Genomic DNA, 22,615 nt, shown 5'->3' with positions numbered 1-22,615 from the left:
CAAATCCAAGTCTACAAGCAGACGTGTCAGCTGGGTGACAAAAAATTCATCATGAGGGACAAATATTATTAAAAGTTGCCATGGGATTTCATCAGTCTACCCAGCTATCCACCGGCCGGACAGTTCACTCCTTGCCCAATTGCTGTAAATGCATTTAAGTTCACGGGGATTTAATTTCGCGGTAGCGGGAAAAATTACTTTTCGCGGTGGTACCATGCACTGTAGTCTCTTTCTGCCATGGAAAAATGTTCGCGGTGGTTTTAAATTCGAAAACCGCGAACATTAAACCACCGCGAAAGTTTCTGCATTTACAGTAACTCCTACTAGGCTTTTATTCCTAACTTGTTAAAGTCCCCTATTACTACTAGTATTCTGCCCGGCCGGAGTCTGGTAGTCCTTCGTGGAGTGTGAGCGGCTACTGTAGTACAGACTCCCGATGACGGCAGTGCGTCTGTCCGTGACCCCACAGGGTGTATTTTTACTGGTAAATAGTCCAGTGGCAGACCCGGTCAATGGGGCAACACAACAGTCAGTCCACACCACCCGCCACATGTCCACCAAATGCCACAGGGTTATACTAGCCTGGTTACCAGACTGTTTCCTGGGGGCTCACAGAGTCACACAGGTTAGGTCCTCGACTGCCAACATACCCAAGAAGGTTTACCACAACCCTATCCTCCTTCGCAGATTTCTGGTGCAGGATATTTATTTTCGGATAGGAGGACCGCAAAACTCCCTTTCCGACACAGAGAACTTAGCCCATTTTGAAAATCGCAAGCCAGCCGCTCCCCCAAAAGTAAGCGCCACCACTTCTGCACAGTCTGCGAAGGAGGCTACCACAGCTCCCTGGGTTTGGTGGGGAATGGGCACACTGTGGGGTAGTCTCTACCAAACTGACTACGCTGTCTACTCGCCTGGCCAATTTCCCGATTTGGGGAGAGAAATTAAAATTTCAAGATCCCGGACCCCCGTAGGAAGGTCTGGTGGAGGCTATGTAACACCAAGGGCTGGCCTCCGTCCGTGTATCCAGGCTACTGGTTATGCGTCCAGGCTACGGCATCATGTCAGATGTAGGGCCCATTGAAAGAAAGGTGGGAGGGTCTGTCTGTCTGTACCGTACGATCGCCAAGGGATAAGTATCGTTTAAAAGTCTCTCCCCGTCTGGGCGTGATCCAGTGTGTCACCATCATCCTCACTCCCACCCAAACTCAACGTACACACAACGTATACGTACACACCGCACTCCCGTCTCAAAACATCGCTAGGGCCACAGCAAGTACATTTTATGGATGGCATCCGCGCATTCATTTTCGCCTGCTGTCAAGATCGAATGATCGCATTGTGAGCAAATAAAAGATACACAATCAGCAACATTGTAAAGCGGATACCAATGTCGCAAATGCATGTCGGCTCTTTTCCTATCAGTATGTCCGTTCTAATTGTAAGGTTGTGAAAATGTTAATTCACCTCAATTCCAGAGCAAAGAGTTCCAACGTCAAAGAAGAGCAAAGATATAGCTATAGTTTGGTACACTATGCTCTGTGTCCCCAGACATTTGTTCGACATACTTGATCATTTCTAACTCTATTCTTTTTTTGCCGAACTTTATTTTCGCCCGCTCGCATCAGTTTTGGGGTTCCCATAGTATGGCATCCATGTATTGAATTTTGAAGGAGTTTGTTATACTAGCGATAACCTCCTTGATATAATCAAATCAATATGACCTAGGTAACAGCGGTGGGAGGGGGCTACTTGACCGTCCCGTGGGGGGGGGGGGGGGGTACTGTACCTATGGCTAGACAATTCCCCATGATGATACATAAAAGGATTTTCGGCATTGAAATTAGTAACCGTGCTGTGAGTGAAGGGCAGGCCGTGGGAGGAAGGCCAGGGTCAGCCCGGGATGATCAGATGTCCGAGTGTGTCAGCGGTGTTTGGTCAGAAGATCTCACAAGTCAAAGAGGGCCTGCATGCCCATTTGAATACCGCCATGCATAGGAAGGTAGTATCGCCGTCCTACTCTCCAAGTAGAAGTTTTCCGGCTGTTTTTGGCACGTTTTTAGGCGTTTTTGTTGGGCTTTCTATTTTGTGCTGTTTTCCATATAGACCCTCTCATAAAGTATGGAAATCATTACTGCCAGGTGCAGGATCCCCCCATACAGATCCTCTCAGTAAAGTTGGCCAATCATACAGGATCCCCCCATGCAGACCCTCGCAGACATTTGGACAATTATTACTGCCAGGATTCCTCCATGCAGACCCTCGCAGAACGTTTGGCAATACTCCGGCACCCTCTCAGAAAATAGTTTAGGAAACCATTACCGCCCACAGGGCTGAAGGTTATCTACACCGGCCTGCAAGTGCTTCGTCTCACATGGCTCACTCCAGTCACTCGTCACAGATCAGCACATGGGGACAGTTCAGAAAGTTTAGCTAAAGGGAATGGGCCCTCTGGACTAACTCTCCAAGCAGAGGTTCGGCTCCGGCTGTTTCTTGACGCGTTTTATGCGTTTTGTCGGGATTTCTATTTTGTTCTGTTTTCTTCATGTCCGCCGGTGAAACAGGACAAAATAGAAAGCGCGCCAAAGCGCGTAGTACTCTGGATCACCCTAGGCTTAGTAGAAAGCGCATATGATAAAAGAAAAAACACCCCTGCAGTTCTAGAGCAAGTTGCTAGGGAGCCCAAAATCTATACCACTTCTTGCAACATCTTAAACTGTCTGCCACTAGAAAAACAAAACCATAGCATGTCCAGGACAAAGATACATTATAAACCACGATCCCTACTGCAGTATCAAAAACTAGATGCCATGACACAAGAAACTGAACTTGGCCTACGTCTTCCCAACACCTAACCATCTAGCAAATATCACAACAATCCATCCAGGGGTTCTTTAAAAGTTATGCTGACTACAAATATGTAAAAACATGCAGACTCATGTAACGCTTGTATACCTTTATCCACAGGGTAACCTATAACCGTTGTATTAAAAAAAGCTGGGTATTTGGGGATATCAAGTAAACGAATGCATTTGGTGGTTTCAAACTGCAACATTTTCATAATATTACAGTTTGAAACCACTACCTGTCGACTCTACATTCCTGAGTACCCTGTTTTTTTAGAAACAACGTATATAGGTTACCCGCGGATAAAGGTGGACCATCGTTACACAGGCAATACACACAAAATTTTTACGTAATGTTACAATTCGTGTTTTATTTGAAAGATGGAGATATTGTTTGTGGTGTGTTTGTAATACGTTTATGATGGTGAATTTTTTCTGGTTAAAAAAAAATAAGTAAAGGAGACTAACGCTAGAAAGTTTACCTTTATCCGTGGCGTAGCCTATATTCGTTATACATGTTTTTAGTTAGGTAGGGATATCAGGTGGAAGGACGGTACGGTGGTTTCAAAATATTGAAATCACCACGTCCGTCGACTTGATTATATAAATTGATAACCCAAAGGTTAAAACCCTTTTAACCTCTTTTTAACCTCCTTGGCGATAACCCTAAATACCCTGTTTTTTAAACAACGAATGTAGATTTTACCCCGCAGATAAAGGTGAATTGGCGTAATATGTCTGACTTTCTGTCATGCAATTCCCTGTAGAGTTTGACCTCGCCAAGAACGCAAACAATTTCTGCTGAGTGTTAAAAGACAGGATCCCTCACTGATCCCGTATACCTGTCACTGCTGGTATATAGGGGCCGAGAACTCTTAATCAACTACATGCCTGTACCACGTGGCATGGTATACACTTTTCTTTGGCCCATATACATGTACTTGCCCTCCCTGAGCGTAGACCAGGGAGAATGATTTGCCAGGGGAGTTTTGGTACCTGAGAAGTTGGCTGGCCGCGATGGGGAAACATAAACCTTGGCGTTATGTACAGTACCTTACCGTGGACTGACTCCCCTGGCCAATTTCCCGATCCCCTCACCCCCGTAGGAAGGCCTGGTGGAGATGCCCGATCTAGAAGTCTTCTGGGCAGACATATATAGTTGGGCCTCTCGGGCCCCATTGGCACTGAAAGTATTTTATCATGAGTACTTAACCAACTTTCAATCTCATTTACAAACATTGTGTTCTCCAACAGATTGAACCTTAAGTTTGAAGGAAAAAAGAGTTTTTTTTTCAACGATCTCCTTTTAAATGTCCGTTGTGGAATGGGGTCTGCTGTTTTGCCTTGAGCTACTTCACCGCCAATCCTAGGCGCCCAATAGATCATTAGTACTAGTAGTAGCTGAATTACATTCGCTAAGAAAGTTATGTTTTCTGAGTGCCGTTTTGGTTTCTGTGTCTGTTTGTGTAGTCTCTACCAGGCTCCGTGGATCGTTAGAATCATTATCCTCACCACGCGGTGGTGAGGAAACGTACTCTTCTGGTGGCTAAGTCCCCTAGCGTACTATAGACTCTATTTGTCCAATTTCTACAATTAGACCACCGATCCACGAAGCCTGGTAGAGGCTACTGTTTGTGTACACGACTCGAGAAGCTGTGGATGGAAACGTTCTATGCATGCAGAACTGTTGCAAGCAAACGAATGTCAAGTTCGATAATCGGCCTACTCGTGGCTGTCTACGGTACTGCAGCGAAGCATAGGATTTTGATATCTCGTGGTCTGCTATGGTGGTGATTTTTGAGTGGTGGATATCTCTTGGTCAGAACACATTTTCGTCTAGGCTTGGGCCCTCTAGCGGCTTTTGTTGTGTGTGTAATTTTGGGTTCTACTTTCTAAAAGACCATATTGTCATCAAATTGATACATATCAAACCATTTGCATTTACATGTTGGCAACCTCTCTTATCTTTGCAATGGAATATCCCGAAGAAAAGCAACCATCAAACAGATATTTTACAAAATATCAGACAAATGTTTATTGCACATTTTGGTAACAAGACAAACATGATACAATTGACAAGACACACATTCCTATATTCGTTGTATGAATGCAAGAAATATAAACAAACACTGGGACAGTTGATTTCCGTTCATGGCTTTGCCAGCATTCGCATATCAACCATCGCGGAGACATTTTCAAAAGATAACCCTTTTAGAGCTATACATTTCGAAAACACGAAAGCCGGCTTGCGTATTTTGAAACCGGGAATGCACGTAGCACACAATCTCCACTTGTCTTTCTCTACAATATTTCTGTCTAACGCTTTAGCTTTGCACAGGCTTGTTGGTCCTATAAACTTTTGAGATACCAACATACATATTCAAATACATAAAACTGTTGTTTCTCACAGTAAACGCGGTTTGCAAGTTCTCCGCCCGCCCATACCGTAAAACCACCGCGAACACTCTAAAATTCAATCCTCGCGAACAAAATTCAATCCGGCCTTTTCTGGTACACCTTCATTTTATGAGGCGCAATTACAGAAGAAGACAGTTACTTAATCACATCAATGGCATGTGGTAAGAGCCGTCCGAATGTTCAAGTTCAGGAGAGTTTTTAGGTGGGCCTCTGAATCAAAAGCGCCCTCTTGCAGATTGAGTCCCGTTGCAGAAGCGCCCTCCTTTCGGCGCCTTTCAGGTGCGTCTTGGCGTGCTTGGTGAGGTGGTCCTTACGGCTGAAGGCCTTGCCGCACTCCGTGCAGGGGTAGGGGCGGACCCCGGTGTGGATCCGGCGGTGTCTGGTCAGCTCCTCGTTCCGGGCGAAGGCGCGTCCGCAGCCGGGGTGGTCACAAGGGTACGGCCGCTCGCCTGGAGGGATGCAAATGTCATTCAAGGTCAACCGTCAGCAAAATATTATCAAAACCCTAGCATACTCAGCAAAATGAACAAGGATACAACATAAACAAAATCAACCTTTCCTATCATTACAAATCATCCAGAGGTTCTCAAGTTATACTGACCACAATACAATGTATCAGGGCACAGAAACACAGATGCATCCAACATTTTTTCATGGGGTAAAAATGAGAACAAGACATGGCGCCATAGTTTGTTCCAGAAAACAAACAAACACCAAGTACCTAGTACCTGTTGTAAGTTTGGGGGCTAATAGGATTAGAACTAAACTGTCTTGTTAGTTAGCGTTTGTACAAAAAAATACAAATTGCATTTAACATTCTTCCGAATGGTCAGAGCCACGCGCCAATAATTCCTGTGTCCAAGTTTGAGATGGTTTCAGAAACTCAGCGGTCCTTGTGCAGTTTGTTTTCGCAGCGTTTACAAATAAAAATAACCCGAAACCAGAACACCATGGCTTCATTTCGGGTCAACTTTAAACCGAATTTTTCAATTCCAATCCTTGAATTTGTCGCTTAGTGCACGTATAGTGTGTACACGTATTTGGTTATGTGAAAGCTTGCACATGTTTAATGTTTAAGAGAAAAATGTGATATCCTCACCGGTATGTACGCGTAAGTGCCCTTTCAGCTGTCCGTTGTTGGCGCAGCACACCGTACAGAACGGACAGGGGAACTTCTTCTCTGGTCTCTTCCTCTTGCCGCTGCTGCTGATGTCCACTTCTCCGGACACGGACTTGACGTTGGTCAAGGTCTTGGTCAGCCAGGACTCGGCTCGGTCACTCACGGACTTCTCCAGCGATGGCGACGTGGACGGTACCCGGGGGGACGTCCTGTCGGAGCCCGGGGGACTGTTTTGGACGCGTCGGTCCCTGGCCGTCGGGAGGAGCCCGGGGATGGGTCCGAAGGACTCGCGATCGACTCTGTCGGTTAGCGGGGACTTCTTTTCACTGGAGGCGGGGAGACCGAAGTTAATCCTGGGGTAGAAGACGGGAAGCTCGCTAGGCTTCACAAGAGGAGACAGGCCCGGGTAGAAGCACGCCGGTGGCGGGCAGGGCCAAGGCGACAGGCGGCCATGCAGCGACACTTGCCCGAAGGGGTGGCAAGCAAAGGGCGTGTGTTGAAAGATCGGGATAGCAGCGGAAATCTCCATCGTCTCTGTGCACTTGTCGTAGTCAGAATGAAGTAGCCTGGGGAAGGCGAGAACTTATAAACACCACGGCGGTGCCGAACATGACAAGTCCCGTTGATGACTCGCGTGTCTGGCCGTTTAGAGGGTTGGCGCTACTTTATATTTCAATATCAGAAGCGGTGGTAGTAGAAGTGTGAATACTCGCCAAGATACCATCAAATGGCGCGGAGAACAACATCAAAGCAGCCGACTGTCCTGTTAGTAAACAGAAGGTGATAACAGGCACGAGAGATGACGATCTCGTAAACGGAAAAGGCAACGGTTTTCCCTGTCCCAGTAGATGCCTTACATTATGATGACTACATTTGAGCATCTCTGACTGGATAGTACTTTTATCGAAAAAAAATAGTCCATTTGCAACTTTGTGTAGGAAAGCTAATTGCCCGTACGTGGACTTGGGAAATATACACGTGGTAGAGATATAAGAAATACAAGGATATACAATGTACTAGTACTGGTGTTATGTTATTGTAACAGTCATAATGCAAATACTAATATCTTGGGTTTGGCTTCTTTTTTGAAAGCAGAGGAAGACAGAAAGACCTATTTTTGAAAAACTTATCCACTGCCGAGAATCTTAAATAGGAAATTCAAAACCAGTTTTGTCATGTATCGTCCATTCTGTGTCAGGTGCTGATGTACACACGATAAGAGAATTGTTGCGCATTTTCATTTCAAAGAACAAAAGACCCAGCCGCAGTTTTTGAACAGTTGTTGTGATTTTGTCACTTTTGGGGCGGACATCAAAGCTACCGCCTGTCATGCCCTCTCCGTTAAATTGTTTCTTTTAACTCGCGTGTCTGGTCATTTAGAGGGTTGGCGCTACTTCAGGAGCGGGGATAGACGTGTGAACCATCGTCAAGATACTATCAAATGGAAATAAGCCGCCGAATGTCTCTCAGAAATTGACAAGAGGCATGAGCTGGCAGAAGTAGCCTGGGTACAATCCTCCATAGAAAGGAGCTTTATGAAAGCTCCATCTCCATAGTAACCAATGAGTCAATGAGTCAAGGGGATGGTCTCCAGGCTAGGATGACATTTCTTCCGCAAAGAAACTTTATTTTGCCGCTGATACCTTATATGAATAACTATATCCCTGACGTCCTTGTACTTTTACGAAAAATAGAAACTTTAGAAGTTCTAAACCTTCTGTTCTTTAGAAGTTCTAAACCTACAAATGTAGAAGTAACTTTGGTTTATCAATGTGGTAAAATTTCCTTGGAGTATGTTGGCCTTATAGCCGAGAAACTGGCCTGTGTAGGTCCTAGACTAGAGAAAACATCGAATACCTTTGTCGTACATGGTCTGCCCAACCGCGCTATCAAAACAATTAACGCATGAGGCATAACATTTTAAACGTTGCCAGAAGAAATATTCTTTCCAGTCTCCTGGTGAAAACTACATTCAATGCGAAATTGAAGATCAGTTTTGCAATTTAATATTTGTATCGTCAAATCTGTGTCAGGTGCTGCACATACTAGTAGACATACGATAAGCTACAGAATTGTTGCATTTTCATTTATATCGACGTTTTTAAACAGTTGTTGTGATTTGTCACTTTTGGGGCTAACATCAAAGTCACCGCCTGTCATGCCCTTCCCAATTTACGTATTAAGATAAGAAATCCGCCATTTCTTACACAGATATCAATCGTTTATACGGAAGGTGTGAAACAGCACCTTGGTATAAAGAGGCGGCAGCGGTCTTCACAAACGTAACAAGTCAATTAGACAGCCGTGATTGAATTAAAGTAGGCTGATCCACGCGTTAGCGTTTACATGCGATCTGTGGGGGGTGAAAACGATACCAGCCTTATTCATCAAGTCAAGGAGGTTTATCTAATTTTCTCGATCATATGTTAGCGAGGGGGTTCAAATGTTCAAACTCGTCGTAAATTTGCTTACTGACACGTGGCGCGAGAGCTCTTCAATTCAAACCTGTCCAAAAATGTATCTGATATAGGTTTATCGCGTTACTTTTTTGGGTATCATTTGTAAGTAGCAAGTACAGCTCTGATGATTTAGCTGTTCGTGTGAGCAATTCATTTCAAAGCAATTTGATTCACGTATCTTGAGCATGAATGAATGAATGAAGGAGGAAGGGAGGAAGGAAGGAATGAATAGCCTATATCCTTTGCTTTTCAAATCAGGGTATTTAGGGGTAACAAGTCGACAGACGGGGATTTCAAATTGCAATATTTTCAATAATAAAGAAATGCCTGAATTAGATATTATTTTTAGTTTAGTGATGCTATGTAGACCACGGTAAAGTCGTACACAATTCTTAGCCTCAAGGAGGTTTTAAAAAACTCCTTGTATAGACTTATAGAGTGGCCGTGCTTTTTTTGGGGGGGGGGGGGGACGCTGATTCGCGATTTTCTCACAACTCCCTTTCCCAGCAAAGAAAAGTAAGGGGCCAATCAAAGAGATAAAAATGCGTACTATAGTATGTAAATGCCACAAAACACGAGTATTACAAACCTGGACCCTATATCTGCTTGGAGACCCCAGAATGAAGTGCACACTATTCACACGTCTGTGCCAGTGTGTGCATGCGCGCGTTTGCCTTGATCGATCCAGAATTTTCTCCCTTTAGTGCGGATTCAAGCCCATTGTCTTTTACCCTTTGAAATTGACATTTTGTATTTCTTTTGATCGCCCGCACACACACATTGCACTTTAAAAGTTGTACTTGTTGAGCGAAAAGAATAAAAAAGATTTTAGAGTAACACCAAATGTTCATTAGAATTAAAATGATAAAATACTTTTAAATTGGAACAGATTGGTCAAACTATATAAGAAAAACACAGCCAAAGGTATGTATTCTAGGCGGCGTTATTTAATGTGTCCCCCTCTAGTTTCCTCGTGAATCTGACTATAGCATTCCAATCAGCGTACTGACATGTGTTGGGAGCCCGCCCCTACAAAAGTTAGTGATCCTACACAGGTGCATGGCCGTCTCCATTACAATTTAACCAATGAGAGGATGGCAACAATCATTTCGACCAATGAGAGAGAAAGGATGCGTGTCCGTCAATCAAGGGCATATTTTGCACTTCTACGTTTTTACGGGCTTTGGTGTGGGCCTTTTGACACCAACCCGAGGCGTGATGTACGTTTCTTCATCTTTTTAGCACAAGTTTGACAAAATCCGTTCCAGTGAAAAGTAGATTTGCACGAGTTCGAACAAACACGAGAAGTAGATTTAGTAGGAGACACAGCACATTTACATACAGATTAGCTAGTCTAAAACCATTCTAGGAACGTGGCGTCTTGTTTTCCTTTTTAAAAACACATTTCTTTGCTCAAAGAGAAGTAAGTGATAACTGTTCACAGTTATTACTTGAAAGTTTTGCACTGTTGTTTGATTCAACGTATGTTCTTTAATAGCTACGTACTTATGTGGACGGCGGCTTTTAAACGATACGTAATGATAGACACAGTCTGTCGGTTCCTGATAACGTTAACGTTACATGTATGCAAGGAGCTACCAAGGAGTTTCAAACCTTCTTGCTGATACCAAGCAAGGTTTAACCTCCTTGCTGATACAGTCTTGTATACAGTAGATATGTAGACGTCTAGTCCAAATCAAAGTTAGGAATAATTGTACATAAATAAAAACAATTCCGGATTCCAGTGATAAGTTGAACACAAACTTTGACAAAACTATCAGCTGAGGAAGTTGTAGCCGTTGAGGTCCAAATACAATGTAAAACGAAAAAGTCATTCTACTAAGCTCCAAGATTTACTACTAGTAATATTCAAAGCAGTACTGATGCCGACCATTCCAGAGAACAGCTTGCAATCGTAGTAGATAACTACGTTACTAGAAATCTGTGAAAAGGCCTTCAAATGGTATAAAACTCAGTCATCATTTGAATGCGGGCTCACTCCCCTAACTATATAACTATTCACCCTGCTTTTGCCGAAGTTCTGTCCATATTCTAAAACCCTTTGATAGGGATGGCCGGGGGAGGGTAGCGATATATCAGATATATTATCAAGAAGCTCTACATAAATTTCTGAAGTGCGATCCTGACTGTCCTTCACAATTAGCAGCTCAACCAATGATAGCCGTGTCAATTAGCGACTCGGCCAATCAGAGAGTGGCTGCGTGTCATCAGTCAAGTATTTGCAACAGTCCAGGTGACGTTTGACTGGGAGGCGGTTTGTTTACACGTGCGTGACAATAAAAACGTCTTTAGCAAAAAGACGGTAAATTTTAAACGTTACGCCTTGGCACATCGGCTACATGGCTGTCGTCAGAGTGTGGTGAGGTCTAGTATCGATTGATACACCGCCACACACATTGCCATGTATTTTTTACCTTCGTCAAAAAGGGCTTGTTCAAACGAGTACATAACGTTACATTGTATAAATTCAAGTCCGGCAGAGTGCGTATTTCAATTTTGTTGGTCGTTGCACAAAAAAGTTAACGTTATAACGTTACTTCTTTCCCGCAAACTTAACTCGAACCGAAAGAATGTCAATATGGACTTGTAATTTTATACACACTGGAGTGAACCATGGAGATTAAAAAACCCACCCTTATGTTTTGGGCGCCGTGTGTACGTGTGTGTGTGGTGTGTGCGGACATGCGTGTGTGTCTGTGGGTATAACGTTAAACGTCTTTCGAGAAACTCGGGGTGGATCCCTATGGCATTTGGTACGTGGGTAAGGGTCGGAAAAACAAAGGCCATAGGCACCCTAGCGACTTTCTACGACACTGCAGCACAACGACTTTGTTTTATACATGTACATGTACATGTACTAGTATCTCGTGTTCTGGACATGTTATGGTTATTATTTTTGAATGGTAGATAGTTTTGGGGACAGAGAGCTAGTGCTCTAGGTTTGGGTTCCTGGCGTTTTTCCCCCGAATTACCAGGGGCGATTTTGTTCCAGACTTTCAAAAAGAATAACTGACAGATCATCATGATGTCTCACCACATCTATGTAATGTTCTACCTCATCTATGTAATACCACACAAGATGATTCTATGTATTAAATGTTCCACTACATCTATGTTATGTTCTACCTCATCTATGTAATACCACACATCTATTTATTAAACATCCCATTACATGTACTTCTATGTCATCAAGTCCCGGTACATCTATGTAATGTCCCAGCATATCTAAACTCGGCACAAAAAGTTTGGAATATGAACTTTGGCTGATCATATTTCCGTTGTTTTTGCATCAATTTTAATGTGTTATATATCAATAGAAAGCGTGTGTGATTTCCTTTTATATGGTATCAAACTCCTCATGATTTTGAATTCGTGAAAAGAGCACCAGGGTTACTTACGTCAGTGGGTCACGAAAAAAATGTGCCCAAATTTCAATTTTTGTGTTCAACTCTGTATCATCCTGCTTGTATGGGTGTGGGTGTCAAGGATTCAATCTATCCTTTTTTCACGTAATCTTTGGTATACAGAACATCCAAGTTTATCTTCAACATTTGAGGAGAGTATATGTGTATTTTGGGTGTTGGATGACCGATTCGAAGTGTGGATGCGGCAAGGAGAATGCCACGCCGACTGTCGCACGGATAGAGCGTAACAGCGCGTAGCGCTTGTTGTGGTGTATGGCTGCCACAGGAAAAAAAAACAAGGTACGCTATCATCCCAGACAAGACAACCTCAATACTGTGAGATACAGGGACACCATTCTCCATTCAGTATTCAGTCGCAATGTCTTACCCCTTCAATATTGGGTCGAATGACATTCTGTAAGATTACACCGCCCGTCCACGCACACAGTCTGCATTGATCCTTGCTCTGTGTGACGGGCGTTGTAGTCTAACACATGCAGAATTGCATTTGGTCCCCCACACACGCTGACGAGGTATGACATTGCGACTGCATGGAGAATGGTGTCCCTGTATCTCACAGCATTGAGGTTGTCTTGTCTGGGATGAGGGTGAACTTCGTTTTTCCTGTGGCAGCCATACATACACCACACCATGACACTGCCTCCACCAAGCGCTACGCGCTGTTACGCTCTATCCGTGCGACAGTCAGCGTGGCATTCTCCTTGCCGCCTCCACACCTCGATTCGGTCATCAACAGCCAAAAGGGCACATATACTCTTCTCAAATGTTAAAGATGAACTTGGATGCTCTGTATACCAAAGATTACGTGAAAAAAGGATAGATTGAATCATTGACACCCACACCCACACCAGCAGTCTGATACAGAGTTGAACACAAAAATTGAAATTTGGGCACTTTTTTTTCGTGACCCACTGACGTAAGTAGCCCTGGTGCTCGTTCCAAGAATTTATAGCCATAAGGAGTTTGATACCATATGAAAGGAAATCAGACACGCTTTCTATTGATATATAACACATTGAAATTGATGCAGAAACAACGGAAATATGATCAGCCAAAGTTAATATTCCAAACTTTTTGTGCCGAGTTTATGTAATGTGCCACTACATCTACGCAAGGATGGTCTTTATAACCTCGTTGATTTATGTAATGCACACTACATCTTTAAATGTCCCATCACATGTAAACCCCAAGGTACACATCAATGTTTTCCCCACCCCTCTTGCTCTTCTTTTCTGGCACAAACATGCAGACAAAACAAGTCAGTATCAAGCAGTAAAAGTTCCTTTATTATCTATAGTAGGAAAAGCATTATAGTACACACGGGCAGACTCAGCCTGTGTGTTTCATTCTTGTTCTCTCTACATGTGTCTTCTTGAAGCATAGATAGATGTACAGACAGCAGGGGACTCACACAGGAGTGAAGTAAATACCATGTTGGACATAAGAGCACATCAATGTAATCAGCTAGCAAGGCATCACATACTCAGCTGTAATCTACAATTTGTAGATAGAAAACGGAAATGCTGGTACAATATTCAAATGTAATTCAATCTCTACAACAGGATAAAAAGGAGATTAAATTTGCATCCAAATGTTTCAAGTGACATTCCATCACTCTTCTTTGGCATCATTAGAATAAACTGTTTATATCAGGATAAAAACAGTTTATTCTTATTACTTTAGTGATGTTGAAGAAGAGGGATGGATGTCACTCAAAACATCAGGAAGCAAATTTAATCTCCTTTTTATCCAGTTGTAGAGATTGAATTGTATTTGAATATTGTTTATCTAGATGTCTAACCTTCATATGCTGGTAAAATATACCTAAGGCTGGGGTTTCAGGAACCACCATTTAGGTACTTGGAGCATACTAGCCTGGTAACCATTCTCCAAGGGCTTTTTAGGGGTGGTTCACAAGCCCCTATCGTAGTTTTAAAGGATATACAGTAGGCCTTTTTCTGACAATTTTATCTTTCCAGACGTTCTTACTACTGCCATCCCATTGAAAACCACACTGAAAAAAATCCCTGGCTTGTGATCCCTGGCCACAACGTTGCGAGAAATAGATACCAGGGAGCTCCCAATGGTATGGTTACCAGGTTTGCATAACACTTTGCATTCAAACTGAAGATCGCTCTGTGTCCTTACTTTTATGGTATTCTTATAACTGTTTACAAACTAATCCATGCAAGTAGCATGCACCAATGCTGACCATGATCATTGCAGCACATTCGATTTGTAAAATCTATTGGCATTGCATGGTTGGGCCTGAATTCAGACTATTTTGTCAAAATGGAGTTTCCGAACTGTTTCAAATGTATATGCAGCACCTTATAGCACACTCTTGCATGTGCTCTCACAAATAAAATGGTTGCCACAAGCTGAATACTGAAGGAATACAAAGATGTGTAGCTCGCAGGTATTATATGTAGATGGTGGACCAAGACTGGAGTCTTGAATGGTTTGCTGTTGGTGTAAGGTTGTAGGATGACACTGGGGAAAAAAAAAGAAGAACGATGTCAGTTATTGTCAGTGTTGGGACTACAGGGTAACTATAATACTACAAGGCCTTCATCAAACTGGTGGGGATTGATATAACTTTTCTATGTCATACCTGGGCCGACATAACGTCTGATACAGGTGTTCCAGACAAGCTGATAATAACACACAAGCTTCTTAGTTGCATTAAGTAGGCTTCCATCGATTAAATGGAATGCATTACACACCTGCCATTTCAAGCAAACAGAGTTCCTTTGTTCAAGTTTTTCTCGAATTGATATTCTTAAATAATTTTCACTTTGCTAACTTAGAGGTCTATTCTGTGGCTATAGGAGCTTGCAATGTGAACCTTGAAATTTTTACAGTGGAATTATTTTTGCTACTTTCCTTCTTTGCTAGAAAATCATGACACCGCAAATGTGTCTTTTTGTGCTAGTGAATCTAAATTACAGCATAAACCTCCTTGCAACTCCTACCACTTAAGCTAAATTTTCGCAAAAAGGATGAATTTGCAGTATTTACTAACATAACTTTGACCAAATGATTATGAAGAAAAGTTTTGTTCAGTTAAACACTTACAAGACTGAGTGAAGAACGACGTCATGACATCTTCATCTCAACAAACATTTGATGTCCTCTTTCTCTGCGCAGTCCAGATAATTGGTCCCGTCAGGCGCTTTGCCGTCTTTCCTGGCCCCCTGAAGGTCAAATAGAGGTCAGCAGTCATTACATTTTACAACTACAAAATCATTCTGCGTTTCCAGGAACAATGTTCCTATATCTTGATTCTAAGGCCAAACCAAATCCACTTCTTGATTTCTAATGAATTAGTAGCATTTTCCATTAACCCTTTTACATGTACTTGGAATGTAACTTGTCAAATAAGGTTGACTCAGACTTGTACGCTAAAAATAGATTCTACTTCCTGTCACTTCCATAACTCTGAACTTTAACCCTTCACTTCCTGTCACTGTGGTGAGATGTGCCTATATATAGCATATGGAAATAACTGGGGCCCCATGTTTGGGAGAGCCACACCCTGGGAACGTAAAAGAACCCGTCACACTTATTGAAAAGAGTAGGGGAGCTTCCCGGTGTGAGTGGATCAAACCATTCCAGCTAAATGGGGTAGGGAATTTCTCTAGCACCCATCATAACCCCTGCTTCGTCTTTTGAGTCAGTTAGTCAAGATCAATGTGTCTGACGTATGCAGAAGAGATGCTGTCACAGTGAGTGCCTAGAAGTGAATGGCCTTGCACTGAGTAAACTCCTTAAAAAAAGCTATAGAAACAGAGACAAACAAGCATACAGACAAACAGACGCACCCAAAACACTTTCATACAACAAGATGTTGTCAGCTTTACAGATCCTGTTATGAAGAATGCTCACCTTTTCCAACAGATACTTGACACACTCAGTATGACCCTCCCATATAGCTGCCAGGACTGCAGAGATGCCGTGTTTGTCTGCCTTCTGCAGTGGAGAAACAACAACTTCTGTCAACAACAACATACAGTCTCCTCAGTACTACTAGTATTCAAATGATACCCAAATTCAGCTTCCTGCATCCTTGATGGCATTTTCACCTCATTGTTAGAAGCAGTAGTGTCTATGTGAAGTTTGAAGCAAGTACTAAGTACTAGTAGTGTATCTAATTTTCCAGGATTATGCACATCTTAATGATAGCTGCAAATATCTTTCTGATAGAAATGGTAGTGCATGCTTTTCATCCTTTTCTACAGGTCTAGAGATATGTAGTTTTTCTTTGAATTTGTAGTCCAGTCCAAAGTGATTTTCTGGTCCAGTTTAGAAGTGGTACCATACCGCTAACAGAGTTCTAGCAAACTCAAAAACTCAAAAGGCCAGCGAAAAAGACAGGTTGACATGTACAGAGACAGGTCTATGCTTTACAAACTGGGTCAGGTAAAACTAAAACTAAAACAACCCTTAACTGACCAGAGGAGAATGGTGACCAGGCTATAGCATAGGATCAGTAAGGTGGATACTCACATTCACATCAGCCCCTTTGGCCAGCAGGACCTTGATGACGTCCAGTTGTCCGTAGTCCGCTGCATAATGGATGGGCATGCGACCTCCGATCTCCGAGTTGACATCAAAACCCTAAAAAGATCCACAACATCATCAATATTGTGTGTCTTTATATGATCTCCTAAAGACGTTACCACCAGACCACTATTTAAACTCAAAGGGAGTTTCTGTAAATTGAAGATATGTAAATACTGTTGGCACAAGATTGATTGGCAACACTCAAATTTACATGTTGCTGGACATAGTAGAACTCCAAGCAGAGGTTCAGCTCTGTACAATGACTGGGGTGTTGGCCATGACAAACTACAGTTTGCAACGGTCCACAGACCCTATGTCCCAAACTCTAGTTTGCGGCCGGCATGCCGCAAACTGTAGTTTCGAGCTGGCCATCTGGTGTGTCAACTGTCTATTTGGCCAATTTCGACATGTGAAGCCTGACAGAGGCCAGTAAACAAGCACTGGTGGTGGTGGACCATACACGCAAATATTTGCCTTAAACACGGTACCATGAATAATTCTACCAAACTACTGTGATTTACTGTAACTGTTTGATTTTTATCCAGATACTTCCTAATTTACTGATAACGTCAAAACTATTACAACTGCATTATGACAACAAATGTATATGCACCAAAAAGTGCTGTCAAATAACATCATATTACTGCAAGATGAGGAAACTTGTCTTCGATTGTGTTGCAACAAATAATTTTCGTCATTTTCCTGTGACAGCATTTTTTGTGATTCACAATACTTTATCATACTTTCTACATGAACTAACAGCGTTTGTGGTTAACTCCTAACAAGATAGATGCATGTCTACAGTTAAATATTTTACTGCATGCTGCAGTGACCGGGAATGGGTTTGCTGGGTGTGGTGGCAGTGGTGGTAAGTTTTTACCGGAAGTTGGTCTTCGGCTTGCCGATCGCGCCTCTATAGCAAGATTTGTGCAGCTTTACAAACGCCAGAATGGCATGCATTCTTGGAAGGATCGTTTCAAATGGTTGTTTACCTACCGGTTCGTCGATAGCAGCTTTTACCAGGTCTATATCCCCGTTCTTCAAACTCCAGAGCAAGTCCCCCATTTTTATCAGCTGACTGTTGGAGGTCTCTTACCAGGGTTACCGCTCTAAAGCATTGTGGGAAGTATCACACCGAAGTTTCAGAAAGCAGCAGTAACCTGCAAGCTCGGGTCATATTTCCGAATTTCCAAACCAGGGCCCATCTGGCAGATTGTAATTTTTAGGAACGAAAAGTATTATGTTTGAGACATTAAAAGCCTCACAAAGTTATAAATTGATAAAGGTCATGATTTGTGTATATGCACTTTTCGTAATTAAACCCCGTGCCGTCGCCAAAAGTCACTAAAATCTCATCAACTATGGAAAGGATGACCTATTTTGCATACATATTGCATATATAAATTGATTCGATGAATATGTCACTAGCACGAGGATAAGTGGGTGCTGGATTCCCGCCACCACTGTCCATTGGTTCTCTTTATTATAACATCCGCTAAAACAACAACTCACAACAGGGCGGTTGCAGTTCCGTCAACGAGCGCCAGGAGGCAGTTCTTTCCATGATATGAAGACCTCATCTTGCGAGATTGTTACAGAGAAAGAACATTGGTCGAATTATGCTAGCTTCTTGAAGCAATCGACATAGATATACCGAGGTTCGCACAGTGACAAGAATATTTATTTACTTTTACAAAATGAACCAGATATTATGATAAGGACGTAGCTCTGGTCTAATTATAAACCATGGTGGGATCTTTTCTAGAAAATAGAACTTTTTTCCGCCAACGGAAGTGTGTATACATTTTAATAAAAATGATGCATGGTGGACATTTTTGACTATTATATGAAATGCAGTATTGTTTCCATTTTTGAAGGGGACTATGTGGAGTCTGTCTAGCAAAAACTTGTTTTTCTCCTTTAGGCGTAGTATGTATAAATGAATGCAATAACTTTCTGCCAGATAAAACAAGTGAAAAATGCCTTTGTAGACTGTTTTCTCCAACTCATTTTCTTTTTGTAACAGCCAAACTGATTGGGTGTTCAATAATGTGTCTCGATGTGTAAGATGTTTATTACCCACTCATTACCTCCATGAAGGAGGTTCACTTCATACGAGAGTATGGCTATTGGTTGTGTCTGTGTGTTCGCAGCTATAACTCAAGGTCCCTTTGATGCATTCGTATGTACTTTTGGCATGGCGTCTAGTAGTATGTGCGAGATGATGCACGCAGGTTTATTTCAAGTATAGCAGTATTTCTAAGTAATGCAATATTACAGAACGACACCCCCATCTTGGTAACAGTGTGGTGTAGCCCATTGATTGTGGATAAATACTTTCATCTATGGTTTTTGATTTCGTGATGTAAGGCCCTAGATGAGTCTGGACTAAATCACGATTCCAACAGTCCTTCCACTCGTCAGGCGCGAGAAGGCTCAAAAAGCCGCTAGCAGCGATAGTTTGTATAACACAGACTGAGTCTAACCTGGTGTCTAACCTGGTGTAGGACGTGTTTTCAAGTTTTGTACAGAAAATTGACAAGTGGCATCATGTCGGGAGAGCAGGATCAGACCCAGACTGTAGACACAGGTAAGGGTACATCTTTTCATCCTCATCACATGGCACTGGGCATTAGTTGCTGCAAGGAGGTTGCTGTTGTTTTCTTTTTCTTTTTGTGATTTGAGAAATTTATCGAGCCTCGGTGGTGTCGGATAGTCGATAAGGTATCGAACGCGGGATCGAGAGATCAAGGCTTCGATCAATTCCTGGCGTTTTGTGCTGTTTTGCTTTTGGACAGACGTCATTAGGACAATGTGGCACTGCAGTGACTGCACTCAAGTTAGTAACTTAGTGTGTGTCAGATACTAAGGAGCTCCTTGCGTATACCAAGGAGGTCCCTCAAGTTTTTCAACCTCCTTGCATATACACAGTACTGACAGAAAGTAAAGGTAAACTTTTTTCTTTAGCTCCCCGACCTAAGTCGGGTACCCATTTTTACACACGGGTGAAGTGAGGAAGGTCGTGTTGAGTGTCTTTACCAAGAGTATACGGTGAGTATCGAACTCGGAACCTCTAGATTCCGAGCCGAACGCTTTACCAGTTACGCCACACAGGACGTCACAATGGCGTTTCTATCTAGACGTTGTGTCCGTGGGAAACGCTCTTTACATCGGACTTTCCTCACGTACTCCACCCAGGTTAAAGTTGGGAATTAAAAGGCGATGGAAGCTAAAGGCACCTTGACTCACTGCACTTGCGTCAAGCTTGCGTCACAGCGGGGTTCGTTCACTGCGTCACTGTTTTGTTATTTTCTCATTTTTGTTATAATTTACATTTTGCGTAATGCGTAAAAGTATGACTTAGAAGACGACAAAATACACAAAAAGTCAGAAAATTCGTTCTTTATCTCTGATATTCGTTGAGTATCTTTCAAACCCCGCAATAATTACCGCAAGCTTGACGCAAATGCAATGAGAGTGTACCTTAAAAGAGATTGATTGGCTACACCTTACAATACCGTGCTCTAGATAAAGTGGATGACAACAATTCCACCCACTGTCCATGTGGCGTCAACAATACTATGAGTCTACCTTTACCTTTTATCTTTTATCAAGCCTCATAAGAAAACACCGTTTCGTCATGAGGCCCTCGTTTGGTATTGAGGCAGCATCATTATGCATTTTCTTTAAACAAAGCAGCATTTGCATTATACAGCAGTGATCTTCTGATAAACCCCCGAGTGCCTCCACAAATAAGTCAGATGCAACATATTATATCGCATAACAGCTATTGGACAAATTTCAACGTGGGCGATGTTAAGAAACCTTAGATTGATCTTAAAAATTATTTTTGCAACCTGTTTCTGGATACTTGTTTGTCTCACAGTCTGCCTCAGCAAACTCCATATTGTTATTGCTTTAGGTCCCAGATCGACTTTGATTTCTGGCAATCATCCCATTGAAATGCAGATTGCACGAAGATTCGTGAAGCCGGCTTTACAATTCATGCGAACGTCGAGCGGCGTTTCAAAGTGGGCGCGACAGGATTTCAAAAAATATTGTGTGGCTTGTACCCTAAACTCAAACATATTCGTTTTTTTTCTTAAAGTGCACCCTACTTAATTTTTTCCGCGTCAAAGCCAGTCACCGTGAGGCCCTTAACTTTAGAAATCCCCACAGGCCAAAAACTGTGTTCTACAGTACTACCTTCAGCTGTTCATCTTATTGTCCAACTTTCCGGGCTGGCCGCTATAAGCGAGGCTACAATTGGATTATCAGATTTCGGGTATAAAGGGAATTGTTGGCGTATATGTTGACAAATTATTACAAATATCAATCAGAATGGAGATTTTGACATTCATGTTTGCGCAAATATTCTGCACGACATAGGATGTAAGAGAATCCTTTTACACAACCAGCACTTACTTTACGTTTCGATGTATATGTAGCCGATGTAACGTTAGGTGGCGCTTTTGCGGCAAGAACACAATCCCAAAATATTAAGCTATTAAAGCTTGTATCCCCCTCGCCCCGGTTCATCGCTGGGGTTGACTTCTTTATCCAGACCACTTTCGTCGGAAATTCTACAAGGCATACCTTCAAACTGAAACATTTCCACATATGACTGTATTGAAGTTATGATTTATGATGTCTTCAGGTGGGTATACGCCCATGGCAAACTCTCATACCTATGCCAACTCGCTGGACGAGGACACTGTGAGTACGACCAACACCATTTACGACTCCGGCGCAGCCGCAGGTAAAATACTTTAAACATAATATAAAATCGGTGTGCCGTTCTTGTCTGTGTCTTGTCGTTTATTCTAACAATAAGTAGTAATTAAGTAAGTTTGATTCTATTGTATGGATGACATGATCCAGGCACGCCATCAACAGAAATATATCAGACATTCAGTGGACACAAGGGGTGGGTACCGGTACAAAAATTTCAGGTCCAGGTCCGGTTCAGCTCCAGAGAATAAAGTCCAGGTCAGGACCTGGAACCAGACACAATACAGTATTTGAAAAGTCGCAAGTATTCGTGTATGTATGGCCCGGGACTTGCCCGGAGTGGGGTGGTGGGTATTTAGGGATACCGACGGACGGTGCGTGATTTCGAACTGTAACATTTTGCAAACACCCCAGTTTAAAAACCACTGCCCGACGACTTGATGTCCTTAAATACCATGTTTTAAACGCAACGGATATAGGTTACTCCGCGGGTAAAGATAAAATAGCGTTAGAACTATGAATTGGTCCTTTTTTTTAAGGGTTTTCGAGTGGGGGCAGAACTCCATAACGAAACAATACCTGTAGGGTTGTAATTATATGGCAGTTCATGGTTGCAAAATACATCTTACTGTATATCACACGAAGTATGAGACGATTTAGTCGACCCCCATCTCCCGACCTTTGCCTGTTTCCTCGTGCATTTCATGTAGTCTGTGTAACACAATCTCTGCTACCCAGGGATGTAACTGGCCCCTCCTCTAGAAGGCCGGCGGATGTTGGGCGGGCTGCTATAAGCGAGATTTAATCGGGTCATTCCTCATTCAACTACACTAAACGAGAACTCATACCTCCATGAAATATTTAGAGATTTGTTGTTTCATCTCGTCTCATAGATTATGCAAAAAGGCTTGATTAGCATACACCAATTTGTTTATGATGTTCTTTTCAACCAAAAATTATCATTACATATATTGTAGGTGTAGAAGTCCTTTTTGTTGGACTTCCATATTTAGATTTTATCATAATTAT

General features: G+C 42.5%; 2 protein-coding genes across 2 annotated transcripts; both read right to left on the bottom strand.

Moving 5' to 3' along the window:
• Positions 1-4,856: 4,856 nt before the first annotated feature.
• Positions 4,857-7,009, bottom strand: LOC118414751 (Krueppel-like factor 16). The gene is made up of 2 exons (XM_035818968.1): positions 6,364-7,009; positions 4,857-5,713 (listed from the first exon to the last, which is right to left on the bottom strand). The coding sequence occupies exons 1-2, from the start codon at positions 6,911-6,913 to the stop codon at positions 5,463-5,465; spliced, it is 801 nt and encodes a 266-aa protein (XP_035674861.1). The 5' UTR covers positions 6,914-7,009; the 3' UTR covers positions 4,857-5,462.
• Positions 7,010-13,552: 6,543 nt separating this feature from the next.
• On the bottom strand, positions 13,553-18,000 carry LOC118414384 (myotrophin-like). Its single transcript, XM_035818406.1, has 5 exons — positions 17,852-18,000; positions 16,799-16,909; positions 16,178-16,261; positions 15,368-15,486; positions 13,553-14,782 (listed from the first exon to the last, which is right to left on the bottom strand). Exons 1-4 carry the CDS (start codon positions 17,918-17,920, stop codon positions 15,400-15,402), a joined length of 351 nt encoding a protein of 116 aa, XP_035674299.1. The 5' UTR covers positions 17,921-18,000; the 3' UTR covers positions 13,553-14,782; positions 15,368-15,399.
• Between the last annotated feature and the right edge of the window lie 4,615 nt (positions 18,001-22,615).

Source organism: Branchiostoma floridae, chromosome 4, assembly GCF_000003815.2.
Source record: "Branchiostoma floridae strain S238N-H82 chromosome 4, Bfl_VNyyK, whole genome shotgun sequence".
NCBI lineage: Eukaryota > Metazoa > Chordata > Leptocardii > Amphioxiformes > Branchiostomatidae > Branchiostoma > Branchiostoma floridae.
Note: the sequence above shows the minus strand (reverse complement) of the source record. Positions and strands in the feature narration are given on the sequence as shown.

What these genes read in the sequence shown, in the direction of transcription:
- LOC118414751 (XM_035818968.1), bottom strand. Translation starts at nt 6,913, where the DNA reads ATGGAGATTTCCGCTGCTATCCCGATCTTTCAACACACGCCCTTTGCT. An exon ending in GCACTTACGCGTACATACCG is followed by an intron (nt 5,714 to 6,363) that starts GTGAGGATATCA and finishes GCATCCCTCCAG; the next exon opens with GCGAGCGGCCGTACCCTTGT.
- LOC118414384 (XM_035818406.1), bottom strand. Translation starts at nt 17,920, where the DNA reads ATGGGGGACTTGCTCTGGAGTTTGAAGAACGGGGATATAGACCTGGTA. An exon ending in AAGCTGCTATCGACGAACCG is followed by an intron (nt 16,910 to 17,851) that starts GTAGGTAAACAA and finishes GGATCTTTTTAG; the next exon opens with GGTTTTGATGTCAACTCGGA. An exon ending in CCAAAGGGGCTGATGTGAAT is followed by an intron (nt 16,262 to 16,798) that starts GTGAGTATCCAC and finishes TCTCCACTGCAG; the next exon opens with AAGGCAGACAAACACGGCAT.